The 19064-nt window shown below is 41.2% G+C and overlaps 1 protein-coding gene across 1 annotated transcript; it reads right to left on the bottom strand.

Moving 5' to 3' along the window:
- Positions 1-2036: 2036 nt before the first annotated feature.
- Positions 2037-17612, bottom strand: LOC117398590 (splicing factor 1). Its single transcript, XM_033997569.3, has 12 exons — positions 17126-17612; positions 15105-15236; positions 12070-12145; positions 7728-7880; positions 7540-7629; positions 6985-7168; positions 6211-6326; positions 5662-5769; positions 4632-4812; positions 4086-4296; positions 3529-3696; positions 2037-3157 (listed from the first exon to the last, which is right to left on the bottom strand). The coding sequence occupies exons 1-12, from the start codon at positions 17388-17390 to the stop codon at positions 2820-2822; spliced, it is 2022 nt and encodes a 673-aa protein (XP_033853460.3). The 5' UTR covers positions 17391-17612; the 3' UTR covers positions 2037-2819.
- Positions 17613-19064: the final 1452 nt, after the last annotated feature.

The raw sequence follows: 19064 nt of genomic DNA, 5'->3' as shown, positions 1-19064 counted from the left end.
AGTCCCGTCTCCAAAATAACAATGAAGCAAGGCATGCACGGTTGGCTATGAACTTTGTAGAGTCTTTAATACAAACTGCTTTAACACACATATATCTATCTATCTTTGATCTCACCTGCACGAATGACTTCATGAGATACATATCTCTATATATTTAAAAGTTCAAAATTCTTACCACAGACACTTCTTCACTCTGTTGGTCTTACACAGTTGTCTTCTGCACATTTTCTCAATCATACACGGCTACGTATCATTAATCCCAATGGTTCTCTTTAATTTGGGCATTTCAGATGGAATGGGATTTTTAAACCCAAATCTTATGTTGCATATTAATACGAGAGAGAGATAGATGTTTAAGAGTTTGGATCGCCACTATATTATACTTTTAGCAACAGACCGGATTGCAAAAAAACATAACTGATACAACTGTGTATCAAATACAGTCGGATCTTTACAGCAAACACCTAAATAATCACGTGGCTGCCGTATCAGATCCGATGACTTCATGAGATACATATCTGTATATATTCAAAAGGAGGCAGTGTGGTCCAGTGGTTAAAAGAACTGGGCTTGTAACCAGGAGGTCCCCGGTTCAAATCCCACCTCAGCCACTGACTCATTGTGTGACCCCGAGCAAGTCACTTCACCTCCTTGTGCTCCGTCTTTCGCGAGAGATGTAAGTTGTAAATGACTCTGCAGCTGATGCATAGTTCACACACCCTAGTCTCTGTAAGTCACCTTGGATAAAGGCGTCTGCTAAATAAACAACAAATAATAATAATAATAATAATAACGTCAGGATCAGGAACACATTAGCAGTCAGTATTTACAAGCCCTGATAATTAACTCACTCCCAAACAGCTGCCAAAACGCTTTTGTGAAAAATACTGGTGACAAAGGTTTATTTTTGCTGTACAATGAAACTACTGTAGGAAATTGCAGAACCAAACCATGTACTATTTTTTTTAATTTTTTTTTAAAGCCATTCTCTAAAAGCATTGGGTCTTTCATCATCCAGAACCCACAGAGTGACCACACGATTGCAGTCCAGAAAGTAATCAAGTGGAAATGCAAAGCTGGCAGCTGAAAAGGTTTGAGATGTTTGCGGTGGCAGATTTGCAATCACACAAGCTCCTCTTACAGAGCAGCTTACACACATCTACCTCAAACCATAAGGCAGGGCTGCTGTACACTTGCTGTAGTTTAAAAACCCACCTTCCTAGAAACAAAACCTAGGTTATTATGAGGCAGTCGAGGATCTTGCCGTAGGAAAGAGCCATGGAGTACAAACATGTTGATCTACCTAAACCGAGTATTACCAAAAAAAAAATTAGCACGATACCCACAGCGAGTGACAACTGGAGTTTGTAAATGTATCCTCCCCTTTATTTTCAAATGAAGTTACAGAAACAAAAAGCAATCTTTAAAAAAAGTCATCTCGCAAGAGCTGGTAAAATCAGCAAAATAAAAAGGAAGCACTGAAAGGGGACATGTTGAGAGACCTGTTGCACATATAACTGACTGCAGGCCAGAAACACTGAAAAGGGAACTTTAGCATGAAGCAAACAGACCAATGAGCAAGACAAGCTGCTACACTGACTTCCCTCAGCAGAGACAAGGAGCAGGATTTACTGACAAGGAGGTAGGAGAGAACAAGCCCTGATCACAACCTACAAAACGTTTATTAAAAAAAAAAAAAAAAAAAAAAAAAAAAAAAAGCAGCCAACATTTATGAATTATTGAGCAACGTTAGTCAAATCAGAAACATTCTAGAATACACTGATGTCAGGCAACTCCTGCTCAAAGTATCAATATTTTTCTAGTTTCTATAGGAATAGAAAAGAGTCTATTAGGGGTGGGGGTTGTAGGACAAGGGATCTTAATGTTTAGAGGAGGTATTTACATTTCAAACAGAAAGGCAGTCATTAATGTGTACCTTTAAATTAAAATGAGACATTTATGCCACAAGATTTTTTTTTTAATCCAATTTGTTAGTTAAACTTCAAAATAGTTCAATCTTACATAGTTTTGTATTAAAAAAAAAAAAAAAAAAAAAATGAAATTGCAGCCCAACTCCTAACGGATCTAGCCTGGTGAAGTGGGCTCTGCTTCCACTCAGCAAGCTGAAAAGGGATTTGAAGCCAGGATACGAGTTCTCAGCTGCAGCCACTTTGCATGTTTATTTAATTCTGGTTCAGCACTAAATACAAGTGGTCTAAAAATCAGGGATGGGCTACTTTGGCGTAGCCCCCCCATGTTTGATAAATCTGGAATAATCTTACGTACCATTGAGATTTAAAAGGATATCCCCATTCTTCCTTCATTAGTTGGGAGGAGGGGGGGGTCACTAAAGCACTAAAGGCTGGGAGAGAAGACTCTGTGTTGCTGCTCCACAGAAGAAGCGCTTCATAATTTTGTACACCAAGCAGCTGAAAGGGGAGGGGTTTAATTTAAAAACACAACCCACAAACAAATTAAATCCTGGTGTTCTAATTACACAACACAAAACAGAAAGTCATAGATGAATGCATTCAAGAAAGAGATCGGACAGAAAAAAAAAAAATCTAAACTCTACAGGTGTAGCAAAGCTCACAGTTGTGTATCTAGAAAAAAAAAGGGGAGGTGGCCACATCATACTGGGAATGTTTTTAAAAGCTAAAGCAGCTGACTGGTTAATATACATATCCAAGGAAACAGATATATAAATAAAAATACTTGGTACATGAACCCAGGATTAAATGTGTTGACTGGTGTGAGATGAAGGCTGCTCCCAGGTCAGAATGGAGGAGCCTCCTATTGCTACAGCTAGGGGGTCCGCTTTAGCTCTGAGGAGGGGGAGGAGGGGGAGCGGGCATCCCGAAAGGGGGCATGCCTGGGACGCCCATGCCCATCATGGTAACGAAGTTGGAGGGATCCATGGGAGGGGGAGGGGGAGGGGGTGCGTACATCATGCCAGCAGAGCCAGGAGGAGGTGGGGGAGGGGGAGGGGGAGCGCCGGGAGGCAGGGGGGGCTGCACCCCGGGAGGAGGGGGCACCATTGAGGGGTTGCCCATGGGGGGAGGGGGCTGCGTGGAGGAGCCCGCAGTGGAGCCCTGCTGCTGTTGCTGCTGCCAGGGAGGGAGGGTTCCAGAGCCAGGAGAGGAGGTGGTGATGGTGTCTGTGACGGAAGAGAAAACACACAGAGCGATTAAAAACACCCAAGTGATACATTTAAAAAACAATCAAATTCAATGAGAGACGTTTCGAATAGAAGTCTCTCAATACTTTTCTAACTGTGGGAAGCAGGACCAGGGGATGCTTTACATAAATTAGGTTTTGAAATTCTAAGCACACCATCCAAAATGTGTATTTAGGAGTTGCAAACACAGGCAATTTCCACTGAATTCATCTGTAGAAACGTTAAACCCTTTGTATTAACTGACAAAGCAGAAACGCCCCGCCCCCTTGAATTATGATTCACTGCTAGCAGTAGCTTTACAATTAATTAGTGCTCAAAAAGGCAGGCTACCAGGAATCCTTTTCACTTACTCTGTTGCCATGGCAGTGGTGTACTGGTTGCCATGCTGCTGGTGGGTGGAGGAGGCGGGGCTTGCTGCTGTTGCCATGGCAGCAGTGGTGCTGATGGAGGAGGTGGAGGCTGGCTACTGGGTGGAGGAGGGGGAGGGGGCAACATTCCCATTGGTGGAGGCAGCAGACCTGGGGTTTTAAAAAAGACACAGCAAATCATTAAGCGTTTACAGGAATACACCTGAAATACTGAGGACGCGAATATTTAAAAGACGGGATACAGAACACACAAGAGCTCATACTGCTTCCCTCAAAACACATTTACTTTCTGTAAAAGGCATTTAACAGCAATAGGCTAAACTATACATTAAATATATGGAAAACTATAAAGCGGTGCAATTCAATATGTTAACATAACATCATTCAGTTTCCATTGGACTTTATGAAGCAAAATGAGTTCATTCTATGGGGTGCTGCAGAACTGTTAGCCAGAGCTGTACAAGGTCTGTCCAGTAATCCCTTGGTTTCAGTATTTGATGTGCAATAGCTCAGTGCCAGCGACTCCGAGCGGGACTCACCCATGTGGTGGTGCCCGTGAGGCCCATGCCCCTGGTTCATTGGCGGCGGCGGGGGCTGCATCCAGGGGGGAGGGGGCCCGTTGTTGGGGTGCATGTTGGACATGGGGGGAGGGAAGCCGTGGTGCCCCCCATGGCCGCTATGACCCACTCCGTGCATCCCCTGGTAAGGACGGTTCTCAGAGTGGCCGGAGTTCATCCAGGGGGGACGGTTCTGCACAGGAAGGGAAACCATTAGAATGACTGTACCAAGTAAAAGAGATAGCTGGATTTTTATTTAGAACGAGAATTCACAAAATGAGGCCAGTCGGCACTCGTCCGGTTCCTAGCAGCTGACTGATCTCACAGCTGTGTAATGCACTGCATGTCTAATCTCAAGACACCTCTACATAGCGATTCAATAATTACAAGTTAAAACTAGCATTTCATCAATACTGCAGATTGTATTGAGTCCTGTACATGTCTAATCTAAATGATGTGTCAATACGTCTCTCTATAGTCATATTTAAACACTGACTGTATGGAGTCCCCTGTCCTCACTGTCCTTACCTGCTGGCCCTGGTTGTTGCCTGGTCCAGAGCCCCTGCCTTGATGGTGGTTGTTGGAGCCCCCCCCAGTGGAGGAGGGGACAGGAGCCTCCCCCAGTTCAGCCATCAGAGACAGGTACTCCTTGTCCATGCGCGCCTTGTCCTGGGCAGACTGGGGGTCTCCCTGCCTGGGGGCGAAAGAGCTGCTCTGGGGTTAGACTGGGAGCAGAGATTCAACACACACACTGTACTGTGTGGAGGAAATACAAAACGTACAATATGTTTCATTATACAAGTCCATTCTAGAAGGATGTACATGATGTAACTTCTCAGAGAGGACTGCAAACTATTTTGCAGGACAAAAGCATCATTGTTTGAAGTCAGCTTGGCTGGGTAAACCCCCACAATTGTTTATACTTCCATTCAATTACCTAGTTTTCATAAACAAAATGACTGGTTGTAAATCAGACGGTTTTGCAGACTCTGCAAGAGATAACTAGCGGGCCGTTAATATTAAAATGGTGGCAATTGAACTGCTTATCTGGCAAGGCATCAGAGTACCAGCGCCCTCTAGTGGAAGATGGAGGCTGTGTCAGACTTGTACCAATAAGATTTAATATTGATACAGATTAAAACTCATTAAAAAAACAAAATACTCCTGTGAACTCCTAAACTGAAAAACATTGTAAATGTGCAATGAGATGTACTGTTGGATTCCTCAACAAAAACTAAATTTAAAACTTCAAGATTAAAACGCAACAGCATATATTTAGTATGTGAAGATTGGGAAATTCATTCAGAAAATCGTAACATTAACACAGCCTCTTCTAAAAAAAAAAAAAAAAAAAAAACCTTGTTCCTGAAAGCTGTATCTCCTGAAAAAATTACCAAGTGCATTTTGTCTTATTAAAATCAGGTTTACCACTTTGTTTTCATAAAATCAGGGAATCAAAGTGTGAAACGCATAAATCAAAACAGGCGTTTCTAATTCCGCACGTGCCCCTGGCACAGCACAGAGCTGCGGCCCCGCGGTCGCTCTGCTGCGGTCTTACCTGGTGAACTTGCAGTCGGAGGAGATGTGGCCGGCGCCTCCGCACTTGGTACAGACGGTGGCGTTGGTGATGCTGCGGGGCTCCGAACTTTGCCAGGGCCTCAGGATCCTGCAAACACAGCCGACGGCAGGTCAATACACATAGTAACAGAGGGAAGGATTTTAACCCTGAAGGTACACACGGAATTGAGCGCTTGTTCAAAACGGTTTCTTAAAACACATTTGACTGCGACTCCAGCATCATGAGGAGGAAACTGACCATTTGGATGACCGGTTCCAACCCTGTTTCATGCACCTCATTGCAAAAATCCCGTGTACCTAAAAGGGTTAACAAGCAAACACACACCGCAGTATTGACATCCCCAAAGCATGCAGTTTGACTTTACATGGGCGTTAAGAGTTGAAGACAATCTGCCAAGTTCCCCTTGACAACACTTGCGGTTCAGATTTTAGGGTTCTACTAGATAAAGTCACCCGAAGGAAATTAGTTTAATCCCAGTTACTCCCTTCAATCTGTACAGAACAGAACCCTGATCCCTCCTCCAGTTACCTGTTATCGTCCTCGCGCAGCGTGCCGTTGAGCCGGGCCAGCTCTCGCAGCTGCATCTTCCGCAAGTCATTCTGATCCTCCGGCGTCTCGATCCCCTGCTTCAGTATGTTACGAATCTGGAGACAAAGAGAGAGAGAGAGCTGTGAGCAGAGGGGGCCAGGGCTAGCGTTGAAACTAAGAATAAAGTTCGACGTATTTGCAATGCTTCACAAGAATGCATTTTTTGTTTTCGTAAGTCATGTATAAATGGTAAATCCTTTCATTAATACTGTTGTGAAACCAATTACTGTACACTTCCCTATAAACAGATGGCCAACATCTATACACGGCATACAATTTTTGTAAAATTTTAATACAGATTGAAAACCAAATAAGTGAAGAGATTTGAGCCCAGTAGAAACTAGCTGTTAAAACAAGAAGCTAACCAAACATGTGCTCCTCAAAACTTGTTGGAGAAAGCTAGTGAATTAGCCAAAAACATAACAAATGCAAACTACTTATCAAACTCAGGCAGCAAATGCTTAGTCACAATCAAAATGGCTTAACCCATTAACGTACAAAAAGAATTGAGCGTTTGTTGTTGAAGCCGTTTCTTAAAATGCATTTGAGAGCGACTCAAGCTTCACGAGGAGGAAACTGAATTTGGATGACCAGAACCAACGGGTCAGTAAATTTTAAACCCTGTTTCATGCAACTCATTGCAAAAATCCGAAAGTCAGCATACTTTCTATCTGCGGGACACGTGCCCCAGTGCAGCAGCCCCGTGTTCCTCACCTGCTCCACTGCCTTCTTGACGTTCTCCATGGTGTTGGCAGTGACGAGGGCGTGCAGAGGCTCATCCTCTCCAGGCAGCATCTGCCCGTCCTTGCGGCCCACCTTCCCTTCCTTCACGGAGCCCTTCCCTCTGATCATGATCTTGGCTGTGCACTCCTTCTCAATGTTCTTCAGCGTGTTCCCTCTGCAGGGGGGGGGGGGGACGGGGACGGACAACCACCATTAAAATGTACACACATACAACACACACCCCCCCGGCTTCCATTTACAGTAGCCTTCAGCTAATCCAAACCCCAGGAGTATGATTCATGCTTCCATACAGCTGCTGTAGAGATCACACAAATCATAATAAGCATGTAAAACACTTACAACTGCCTCTTGTCGTCACCCCCCCCCCCCCCCCCCCTCACCACAAAGGCTACATCATGCATTTTTAGCGTGGCATAAATTACAAATCAGTTTAAGATTAGATGCTATTAAAATCTGATTCCCTTAGCAGGGGCAAACGGCACGTTCACCTTGAAGAGCATCTCGCTCCCAAACTTGTGAGGTTACCTGGGTCCAATGAGCAGCCCCACGAAGTTGATCTCGGGGTACTCATCCTGAGGAATCATCACCTTGTCACTGACTCGCGTGGCTGGCGGCCTGCAGAGGAGAGAGGCAGATTATCCAGCGTGTACAATCAGGAGTTTGCTTCTGTACTATTCAGTAAATGCAGGTCGAAGCCTGTGGTCTTTACTCACTTGTAATCGGCAGGCGGTTTGAACTCTGGGTTGAGGGCGACCATCTCCTGGATCATCAAGTGCCTCTCCTCCTCCAGCTTCTTGCGTGTGCGGTACTCCCGCGTGTTCAACCGCTTGCCCTCGCTGTTATAGATGGGCTCCGGAGAGGGGGATCTGTGGAGGATTTAGGGGAAGAGGGGGAAGGAAGGGAGAGAGACAAAAACAAGAAACAGTTATCTTCCTGCTAACACATCTCTCTCTCAAAAAAAACACACACCTTCCCTACAACTGGCTAATCTAGCAGCAGTTAAACACAAGACAGTAGCACAATTCACTTCACTCCAGGGGAAAGTGAACCTCTAAGTTTTTTGTTTTTTTTTATTTTAAACCAAGTAACCCCTACTATTTGAGGGAAAATTGAAAACCAGTTAAGCAGATTGAGTCTGTTAAAGAGAAGAGTAAACAGTGCTAGATTTCTGCACGCTAGCACAGGTGAAACGGTGGTTATCACCACAATTTTAAAACATCCTAGCTGCAAGATATTCTGCGTTTTGCCACAAAAAAATCATTTAAAAAGCCAGGAACAGGAGAAATAGTTAAAACTCCACTTGTGCTGTTTACTGGAGATCCCAGCGGTTATGGATGTGAAAAGGGCCATACTTGCACAATACAATAAACTAATAAAAACACAAGCCTGTGGTAGCAGAGCTAGAAAGAGGTGTTATCTTGTGCCAGTAAACACTCCTGCGAAAAAGCTGTGCTGGTAAAACAGCAAGGAATCAAATCAAATTCAGGGGGTTATTAAGACTGATTTTATCAATCGAGATAGTTGTAAGAATGCAGGAGAAAAAGGACTGGGAGTCAGGAGATCCCGAGTTCCAATCCCAGCTCAAACATCGGACTGCAGGAGGGAGGTGGAAGGCAGGCCTGCAGAGGCAAACATCCCTTCACCTCCACAGACCACCACAGAAAAAATGTTTTGGCTGCACAAAGCGACTGGCATCTCTCCCACAGCAAGCAGGGGATGCCATCCAGTTGAGGGTGACTGATGTTGACCGGGCTGTCATTCCTAATGGAACTGCAGAAACATCCGCTGGGATGGGTGCCGACTGCTTCTCTGCACAACGCATCAGCTTTTCTCAGCCGCTGTGGAGAGCACCCGTAACTATTACACACCCAACAGCACTGAACTTAAACACGAAAAGAAACTGGAATAAACTCAAAATGAGAAACGCTTCTTTGTAGTCAAAACCTCTGTGTAGGGCATCACCGTTTCCATAGGAATGGCGATTTAGCCAAACCAAACACCACTGACCCTCAGCTGGGTGTCACTGCCGCTCGCAGGGGAGGGAGATCTGAATAAACTAGTAGCCAGGGTCATATGCCTTCCACCAGTACCAACTCACTGAAGTGGTGAGCAACAGCTACTTAAAAAAAAATAAAGTGCCAAAGTTCAAACCCACACAGTCCATCGCTAACCCTGATATGTACACTGCGTACAGGATTCACCAAGAGATTAAGAAAAATATATATTGAAGGTTAACAAAATGTTAGACCCAAGGGGGGTTGAAGGGGGATAACTAGCATATAAAGCCAGGGTAGGTACATAGGTCTTAATATTTCAATTTAAAACAAGATAAATGATCTGTAAAAAGCAGCCTTTGAGAACACCGGGCTCTTACTCCATTCACTGCTGAACCTGGTGACAGTCACACCTGTAGCGCTGTATAAAAAAGGCTCTGCTTTGGAAAAGGTTAGAGTGGGGGAATTCGGTTAGAGAGAAAAAAAAAGTTAAGGTATTTTTGTTTTTTTCCTCCCTCCCCTAAACAGAAGCCGCTTAAGGGCTGCTTGTTCCAACAGTTAAGAAAAAAATAATAATTAGGATCAATCCCGAAAACCCAACAGAGACCACCTGAAAATCCTGCTTTAATTCAGACTGAAGCTTTATATATCTCAAAGTGCTGAAGGGGAGTTCTAGAATATGGAGAATCGGATCCTGTTCTTGAAAATCCTTTTGGCCAAGCTCCTCAAACATTCATTAAAATAAAACTATAATCCTTTACTCCCTATTGAAACCAAGTTTTGATAGTCCCCCACCTTACAATAAAAAATTAAAACACATTTCTTCCTAGTCAAGGACTATATATACACACACACTATATATGTTAAACCACCAGCACTGTGTTCCATTAAATATCCTGACTCCCACTACTGCATATAGGACAATAGTATTCAACTGTCAAGAGTTGGTTACTGTAGCCAAGTCATATAAAAGAAACACTCCCTCCCTCCTTCAAAACGCCTGGAAATCCTTGTAGGAGGATCGGGGTGCCAATTTTATGTTGCACATGCTCCCAGTGACTGCCAAGAGCCTTTCATATCCGAGGATGTGCAACAGCGAGTAAGGCTGTACGGGTTACACTACAGATTTAAACTCAATGGCTGTGCTAAGAAATGTCTTTCGCAATGTGTTTCTCCACTTTGTGTAGAGTGGTAGTTTATGCAATGGCAAGAAATACTTGACAGGCTCAAGTCCTGAAGAATTTAACAAATAAATTAAATTATAAAATAGTGGCTTTTGATATCATCCCCCTTTTCACTGTATTAAGGACATATCACTCAACAGCAACAAACACATTCATTTAGCTAAAGACTCAAGCTTTCCTTGCAGGCTGGATAGACTAGTTAATGTTATATAAAATAAAAAAAAAAACATTTCAATGCGTTCATTAAAAAGGAATTGACCCAGATAAGAGAAGCTCAGCGAGGTGGAGAGAAAGATGATTCAGCTAAAACTGGCTGCCATTTTGGAGTTTTGATGAGAGAGGGAAAGATTGCAAGGACAACTGTAACTAGAAGACAGCAGCCCAACAGTGTGTTCATGAAACATTAGCGCAGGTTCACAGCTGGGACAGCCACACCAGCGGGTTTATTTTCTCTCCCAGCATTGAAAAGGTTATGTAAGATTATGTAAATAATTTACCAGCCATCTAACATTTCATTTAAAAAACACCTGTTTGACTTAATAAAACTATTCTATAACATCTTTTTCATACCTGTTTAAGTGCTACAAAAGAAAGTTGTCAATTTTTTCTTTTTGTGAACAGCACAATTAGAATAGCCACTATTTTAGTAACTAAAAGCTTGTATAAAGATGATACCTCCCAGTAATATACAGTGCCTAAAACACATAGTGCATCAATTACTCCGAGAGCCCTAATCCTAACCCTAGAGAAATATCAGATCCACCAATGATGCAGTCCAGGAAGACCGAGCAGTCCTAGATGCTGCCATCAAATCACATTTCATTCTCTCCACCTTCTTAATGCAAACTGCTCCTTAAAACAGAACCAGATATACACAGAGAAACTAAAGTGGTCTACATGCATTTGGTACGATTTAAAAAGAAAACAAAAAAAAAAGTCTATACCCAGAAACAAAATACTTCAAACTATTGCATTAATACTAAACGTTTCACTTCATTTATAACTTTGTTAATTGCTCATCCTGAATGCATATACCACATGTAGCAGATTGTCCACATGTAAAACTATCTGTTCAGAAGATTCCTAATTCATCATTAACTTGTTTTTATATATTTAAAATCAGGATTTTGTATTGCACATTTTGCACTGTAGTCTCGTCTATTGCACAGCAAGGAATACATTATATTCTTGCATGATTCAATTTTTTGCTTGGCTGCATGAGAATCTGTTAAATATTCACTCCAAGAGGTGTTGAAAATGCATCATATTTTAGATCTATACCACAAGTGTGTTTACAAGAACAATAATGAGATGGGCGCGACTCCAGTCCAAGGGGGATATTCCAGCCCAGGTTTTATAAGTATAATCAATCTGGTTTTAGGAAGTCTGATGGGTTAAAATACAAAAGGATATAAGAGTACAAAAGACCTGGGCTGGAAAGGCCATCTAAGACTGGAAACACTCACTGTTGATCTAAATGTAACAGAATTCCTTGCAGTGCAAAGTTAATGCCAACAGTGCAAACTGTTATCAGTCAGATTGATGTTACATGCAGATCCAAAGTATACAAAGACTGGGAAAAGGGTCACTTTGGCATTCATCTGCAAACACTCAAATAATAATAAAAGATTGGATTGATTGTAAAAGGTGTTAAACTGAAGACTTCAAAAACACAATTTCAAATTTGATACAAAATCCATTATTAGATTGTTTAAATAAAAGAGCATTCCAGATTTGACTGATTGTGAAATTCAGTCATACCTGTAGCTAGCAGCGAGAGTAAACTGAACCTAACGTCACAGGTACTGAATGGTTCTTTCATTTAACAAGACAAGATAAAAAACGTTACTGTGCTTGGGTTAAAAGCTTTGCCCAACCTGTCCTCAGGGTTAGGAGGGATTCCCAGGTCTCCTGTACGCAGTTTACGGGTCAGGTCCTCAATCTGCAGTTGGACTGGAAGAAATCAGGTTAGGAAAGAAAAAACAAGGACGGAAAAAAAAGATATGGTTACCAACGAAAAAAAAAAAAACACACACCTCTAGAAATTCGGTTAAAGTCTTTTGTAAATAGTTATGATTAAAAAAAAAAACATGGAAAACAAGAGGTTTCATTAATTATTAATTATTATTTCTGGCAACTTTAATAGTCAATTTAACCCTTCTCCCCTCATTGGAAAACAAAACAGCTTCTCAGCAAAGAGCGGAGTCGTTTGCAGGGAGCAGTGTTCACTTGCAGGGGTCTACAGTAAACTACTGGAGGTGCTTCTAGTCAAGGGAGAACGGTTAAATAATTCAACATTTCACAAACATTTAAAACAGATAGCAGGTTTCCATGGAAGGCAGGCCACATGATGGGAGATTATACACATCTGTCCACTTAGCTTTCGAATAAAAGATTCTAGGTATACATCCTGATTGGGAGAGGATTTGAATGTAATGTTATGCCTTCTGTGGAAACCTGAATGCATCTCATTTTCATTTAAAAAACAAAACTGTTGCATTGTTAAAACTGATACTGGTCAACATAATCTGCAAGCACTTTCCCTGCTTGATGGCTGCAAAGGACTAGCTTGCAGCAGCATCCCAGGGGGGGGGATTCATTTTCAAGCCACATGCAGGACTGAACAGTACAGCTATGGACAAAAGTTTTGCATCACCTAGAATTTCAGAACCGAGACATAATAAAAATAAAACTAAATTAACATAATTTAGATCTTTTTTTTTATCGTGTAATCAAAAAAAATACAACATGATTTTGCAAAAAGTCTACTGGAAGCCATAATAGTTGGTATAGTATTTCATGTTAGATTTTGAAATGTCACACCAATTTGTCACTTTTTCGTGAAGTATATGGAAATAAACAAAGCAGTATGTAATACAATATGTTAATGTAACATTATTCAGCAGGTTTCATTCGATTCTATAGGGTGTGCAAAACCTTTGGCCAGAGCTGTAGATACTGCTTGACAATGGCAAAACCTGCAGTAAGGCCATGCTTGGTTCGTTTTACAATAAAAGGCTCCTGCCAAACAGAAAAGCCACCTATTATTTATTTCAATAAAAATAGATATAATTTTAGGATGTTACGACTTGAAACTGTTACAGTTCCTGTGCCCCTTTATGCGGGCAACACCACTTAAATTTGGTTTTAGGGTTTGTTTGTTTTTCTACACACCGCTAAATTTAGGGCTGTTAAATAATTTTAAAGTCACACACCAACTAACTGCCCTGCTAAGGAAGAGAGAAAAAAAAAGTCAGCAAATCTTTAAACTCCTTTAAAACAAGCATAACAGAAGTGCTGAAAAGGGTGTTAGAGGGGATTATTGGAAACACTGGCCGCAGGGAAATGTTTAGTTATTCCTATATTTTCACATATTTCAACAGGAGTAAAATACACACACACACCTATTTAAATGAAATCATGAATGACCAGATCTCTTAAACATAAGTGAGTAACAAACCACAGACGAAAAGAAAAAGGTTGCAGAACATAAACGTTTACATACCAAGGGAAGACCAACCATTAACAAAGACAGAAATAGTTCATGTTCAACAAATCACCCCTGCACTCTGAAACACGGGTGCTAGAGCACAAGTGAATGACTTTAGGTTATTACTGCCATATATTCAGCTGTACCAGCAATAAGACGTTGCCAATAATACTACAAGCATGTTGAGAAACTGCTAAGGGGGAGATCTTCAGCAAGGGCTGTAAAATCAATCATATTAAAAACGACAGAGTTAGCTGCTGCATGCAATGGAAATGGCCCGCTTTCATTTGAACACAAGCAAATGAAAAGTGAGGCTGCCGTTTACACACAAGGTTCAAATCCTAAACATATAAAAAGGAGATAACACTGCATCATGGTTAAGGGAACAAGCTGTTCATTCAAACTGATCAGCAGCGGGGGGAACGAGATTTCAAAACACATTACACATGTAGCACAGCCTTCCTTATTGCTAATGGATGCCCAGTGGTATGCAAACCTTAATGCCACAAGAGAAAAATAAATAAATAAATAAAAAATAGTACTGCAGCATTGCTTTGGACAGTGTTCCACTTTACAGTTGAGCTTTATAAGTAAGATTTTTTAATTATTCCTAAAAAAGTGATAAAGATTATCCATTGTGCCTTTTAGAAACGTGTATGCTTGCTCACTTTTGAAAATACTAGCACTGACACATTTAGAATGAAAGAAAATGCATTAAGATGAGTGGGTGGTAGGTGTTAACCCGAAGGGACTCGAGGCAAGAAAAGGCTTAAAAACACTAAGGGCTTGAGGGGTATCGTAACATGCAGGACACAGGCACAGCTGCATCATGACAAAAGTGATGTTTCAATAGGCTATATTATGATGTGCAATACAAATGATTAACGATGGACCATTTTGTCATGATAGAGGGAGAATGTATTCACACCAACTATAAAATCATCTGTTATTCAAGAACCACTTGGTTCATAAGTGTAGTGCTCATGTGTTTGGTACAGACCTCTATTACTGTGTAAAAAAAATTAATCACTTTTCACTCCTTATTCTGAAATGAAAAACCAAGTCAGGTACAGTAAGTTTGACTAAAAAAGTCAATTTCGTGTAAAAAGGTTTATATAAAAAATGAAAAGGGAGGATTTTGTTCTTGCTTATAAAGCTCAAAATGTATTTGCTGCACATCACACAGCTTCAAAAAAAGAATACAAATACCTAAAAGACAGACAGACAAAAAAAAAAGTTCAACACAAAAATGGATGATGCACCTTTTGAAGGATGAAATCAAACATTTAAAGTCAGTTTGACCGCTGTTGCAAACTGTACATGTGTGTGCAAAGATGTGTACCTGTTTACATACCTGACAAAAAGACCTTCGATCATATCACTGAAAGAGCATTTAAGAGGGTAATGAAGATAGACAGTTACCTATATAAGCTCTCTCCTGTTCCCGACTCAGTCCTGGAGGAATGACTGTCGGCATTCCGGGAATCACAGTCTTCTGATCCGGAGTCTCGTCGTTCCAGCGGCTACGCTTCCGAGATCTCTTTTGGCCGAAATCTAGAGGATTAACAGAAAGAGGGCTTCAAAATGAGCGACGGTCGCCAGGAATTCTCATTTAACTTGGTTTCAGTGAAATGTTTTGTTTTTCTACTGTCGTGTCCATGAATGGTGCGCCTCTGCAATCTAAACTTGAAAAAGACTCCTCGAAACAGATAAGAGAAATTCCTCAAATGCCACTTTTAGGTTCTCCTGCAATTACTCCTGTTACAAACCCTCGGGAATAGTGCATTTACATACAGAGTGTCTGCATAATCCCAGAGTACATAAGAAAGTTTCCAAACGAGAGGAGGCCATTCGGCCCATCTTGCTTGTTTGGTTGTTAGTAGCTTATTGATCCCAGAATCTCATCAAGCAGCTTCTTGAAGGATCCCAGGGTGTCAGCTTCAACAACATTACTGGGGAGTTGGTTCCAGATCCTCACAATTCTCTGTGTAAAAAAGTGCCTCCTATTTTCTATTCTGAATGTCCCTTTATCTAATCTCTATTTGTGACCCCTGGTCCTTGTTTCAGGTCGAAAAAATCCCCTGGGTCAACACTGTCAATACCTTTTAGAAGTAGCTGAAAGGCTACAAATATCTGTATCAAATTAAAAAAAAAATCAGATTTTACCCAAATACAATCAGAGACATCTATAGGAGGCTAAGAATATATGAGAAGCTTGGTGAAGCTAAATCAGGCATCTATGGGGTTCATCACCTAGTGTGCGACAGACAGCACAGCTGTGACCAGTGCATCAGGGTTCCCACTTTCTGAATGAGGACCCCCCACAAGTTTAGGTTGCAAATACACCACAATAGAACTGCAGAGACCAAAACAGCCTTTCATAATTACAGGGAGTGTTCTTCAATCGGGGGAAACCCACACATGTTTATTAATGACAAATCATTTACAAAAGTTTTCACTGCTAGCTTTAAAACGTCCCTTTTTCCTTCCAGTTTACAGTTTTATACAGTATTTGGGATTTTTCCCCCAGTTTTGTTTTACTCTGGTTTCGATTCCCTGACCTGCAGCAGCACATTCACAAGCGCTTGCTTCAGCAGGCAGTTCAGAAGCACGCACGCATGTTTACTGGTCTACAGAGTCACGGAGGTAGACAGATTGTGTGCCTGTAATATCTTTAAAAAACGTAAACAGCCTAGCAGTGTGTTGGGAAAGACACACTGGAAGACTAATCAAATCATATGACTTTTTTTTTTTTTTTTTTTAATGGGCCATTGTAGATTTAAGATATTTACCAGCACGACTGCTGTATTAAAATCGTATAGTTTCATCCTGGAAAAGATCAATAACTGGAGAGTTCAGGGTCCATGTGTTCTACCAGACCTAGGTACTTTACCTAGATTGCTCCAGTAAAAACCCAACTGTATTAATGGGTAATTGTATGTAAAATAATGTGATATCTGAATAATGTGAAATAATGTATAATGTGATATCTTGTAACAATTGTAAGTCGCCCTGGATAAGGGCGTCTGCTAAGAAATAAATAATAATAATAATATATATATACACACACACACACACATATATATATATATATAATAAATAAATATTTTAAAAAAATACGTATGCAGCAAACTAACAATAGAATTTACGTCGGCCAACGTATATTATGAAGATGCGTTTTATTATTAGGACGATATAGATTAATTTAATACGTTTATTTTTCATATCTATGTAAATAAAACAGCTAGTTCTAAATAAGAAAAAAACCTACGTAAATAAGACCAGCCCTAAAACTAAAAAAATAACTTTTTTTGTTGTTGCTGCATTTAATTAATCCCTGTATTGTATCCAGAATACTGTAAACCGCTTCGACCCACGACTGAACCGTCCTTCTCGGGCTTCACGGCTAGGCCCACAATACATCCCCGGTGTTTCAAACTCACCTCCGCCGCCAGACTGCGGCAGGGCCCCGGCTCCTTGCTGCGGTGGGGGCAGCGGTGTGAAAGCGCCTGGCGTGGGCATTGTGAACTGGGGGAACGGCACTGGCGGCGGCGGCGGCTGCTGCTGGAAAGTCGGAGGCGGCGGGTAAGGGAGCGGCGGGATCGGCGGGGCCATCATTCCAGCGCCGGGCCCGGCTTCGAAACCGCGCTTGGCGCCGATACTCGGGTGCAGCTTTCCTAGCGGCGTGGCGTTTGCTCCCGTCGCCATTTCACCCCGAAACACGAAATAAACAAACCGTTTTAATTTAAAAGAAAAGACTCTCTTTTAAAAATATATATATGTGTTTGTATATAGATAGAGTTATGAGAGGAAATTTGAATACGCGGTTTAACGGATTTCGAACCTCTTTCTCGAACACGAAACGCTTTTACATGTCGACCCGCGCACCACAATGGAGGACAACAGACCACCCCAACACGTCTCTCATTGGCTGGCGAATGTGCCTGTTCGATTCTATATTCCATCTAATTGGATCTTTTTTGGATAACTCTAATTTCTCCCACCCACTCTCCGGTTGGGTTTGTCAACGAGTGATTGGGTAATAACCTGTCCATCACAAGGATTCCTTTTGCTTATTGGTTTAGAACTTAATAAAAGTTATCGTTGCCGTATAGCGGCAAAGTGACGTCAGAACCGTATGGTGTATTAATACTCACTGAAGCGTTGCATTAAAATTACTAAAGCGTTGTGTAAAATAAATAAATAAACAAATAACGAAGCGTCATCTCTATACAAAGTATCAAATTAATGTTACTTAAACTGTACTGTATCACTAACCTATGCAAATAAAGCTTTTCAGTAAACAAAGTTTATTTATTTATTTTTTTTAAATACACACACACACATTTAAAAGGTGAACAGTAATACATTTTATTATACAATAGTAGTACATTTTATTATATAACATATTTAAATGACAGGGAGGTTTTACTTATGGTTAAAGAAACGGGCTTGTAACCAGGAGGTTCCCGGTTCAAATCCCACCCCAGCCGCTGACTCATTGTGTGACCCTGAGCAAGTCACTTAACCTCCTTGTGCTCCGTCTTTCGGGTGAGACGTAGTTGTAAGTGACTCTGCAGCTGATGCATAGTTCACACATCTAGTCTCTGTAAGTCGCCTTGGATAAAGGCATCTGCTAAATAAACAAATATTAATATTATTTATATATTATAATATTATTTTTACTCTGCTGAGTTTAAGAAGAAAGTTTACAAACGTCTGCTAAATAAATAAATAAATAAATAAATAAATATGAATTATTAATAATAATAATAATAATAATAATAATAATAATATGAATTATTATTATTTTGCCATCAAATAACATTCAAGCAGTGGTGGTGCTTTAGGTACAATACATGAATGAACCAGCAGATGGCAGCAACAAACCTGAAAAATTTAATATATATATTAAATATGCAAACTGTATCCAAGTTTAAGAATAATGCTACAAGCTTAATGAGTAATGGTAGTAATTGTCGTTATGTGGAGGCTGTGTGTTCCAGTGGTAAAAGAAACGGGCTTGCAACCAGGAGGTCCCTATAACAGTCTCACCCGAGTCTGCCAAACGTTTTACCTTCACCAGATGGGTCTCCTCCTTGCTCAAACCGCCAGCAACACAATCGCTTACTTGTCTTGTAAGAAAAGCCAATGATACGCTAGTACTGGGTTCATAGAGAAGTTTAACCGACCTGCCCCCCACTGCTCTTCCAAACAGTTTTACTGTCAACCACAAGTTTGAGACGCAGCTGTAGCGCCCCCGTTTCACAACCCGGCGTTAGAATCGATGTCACAGGTACACCCCGACTTTACATTTCATCAGCACTCTCTTTAACAGGGACGGGTTCCTTAACGGTTCCCAGACTGCAGTGAAAACCATGG

This window comes from Acipenser ruthenus, chromosome 51 (genome assembly GCF_902713425.1).
Source record: "Acipenser ruthenus chromosome 51, fAciRut3.2 maternal haplotype, whole genome shotgun sequence".
In the NCBI taxonomy this organism is placed as follows: Eukaryota; Metazoa; Chordata; class Actinopteri; order Acipenseriformes; family Acipenseridae; genus Acipenser; species Acipenser ruthenus.
This window is presented reverse-complemented; position numbering and strand designations above follow the sequence as displayed.

What these genes read in the sequence shown, in the direction of transcription:
- LOC117398590 (XM_033997569.3), bottom strand. Translation starts at nt 17,390, where the DNA reads ATGGCGACGGGAGCAAACGCCACGCCGCTAGGAAAGCTGCACCCGAGT. An exon ending in CCTCCTAACCCTGAGGACAG is followed by an intron (nt 7,881 to 12,069) that starts GTTGGGCAAAGC and finishes AATCCTCCACAG; the next exon opens with ATCCCCCTCTCCGGAGCCCA. An exon ending in GCAACAACCAGGGCCAGCAG is followed by an intron (nt 4,297 to 4,631) that starts GTAAGGACAGTG and finishes CTTCCTGTGCAG; the next exon opens with AACCGTCCCCCCTGGATGAA.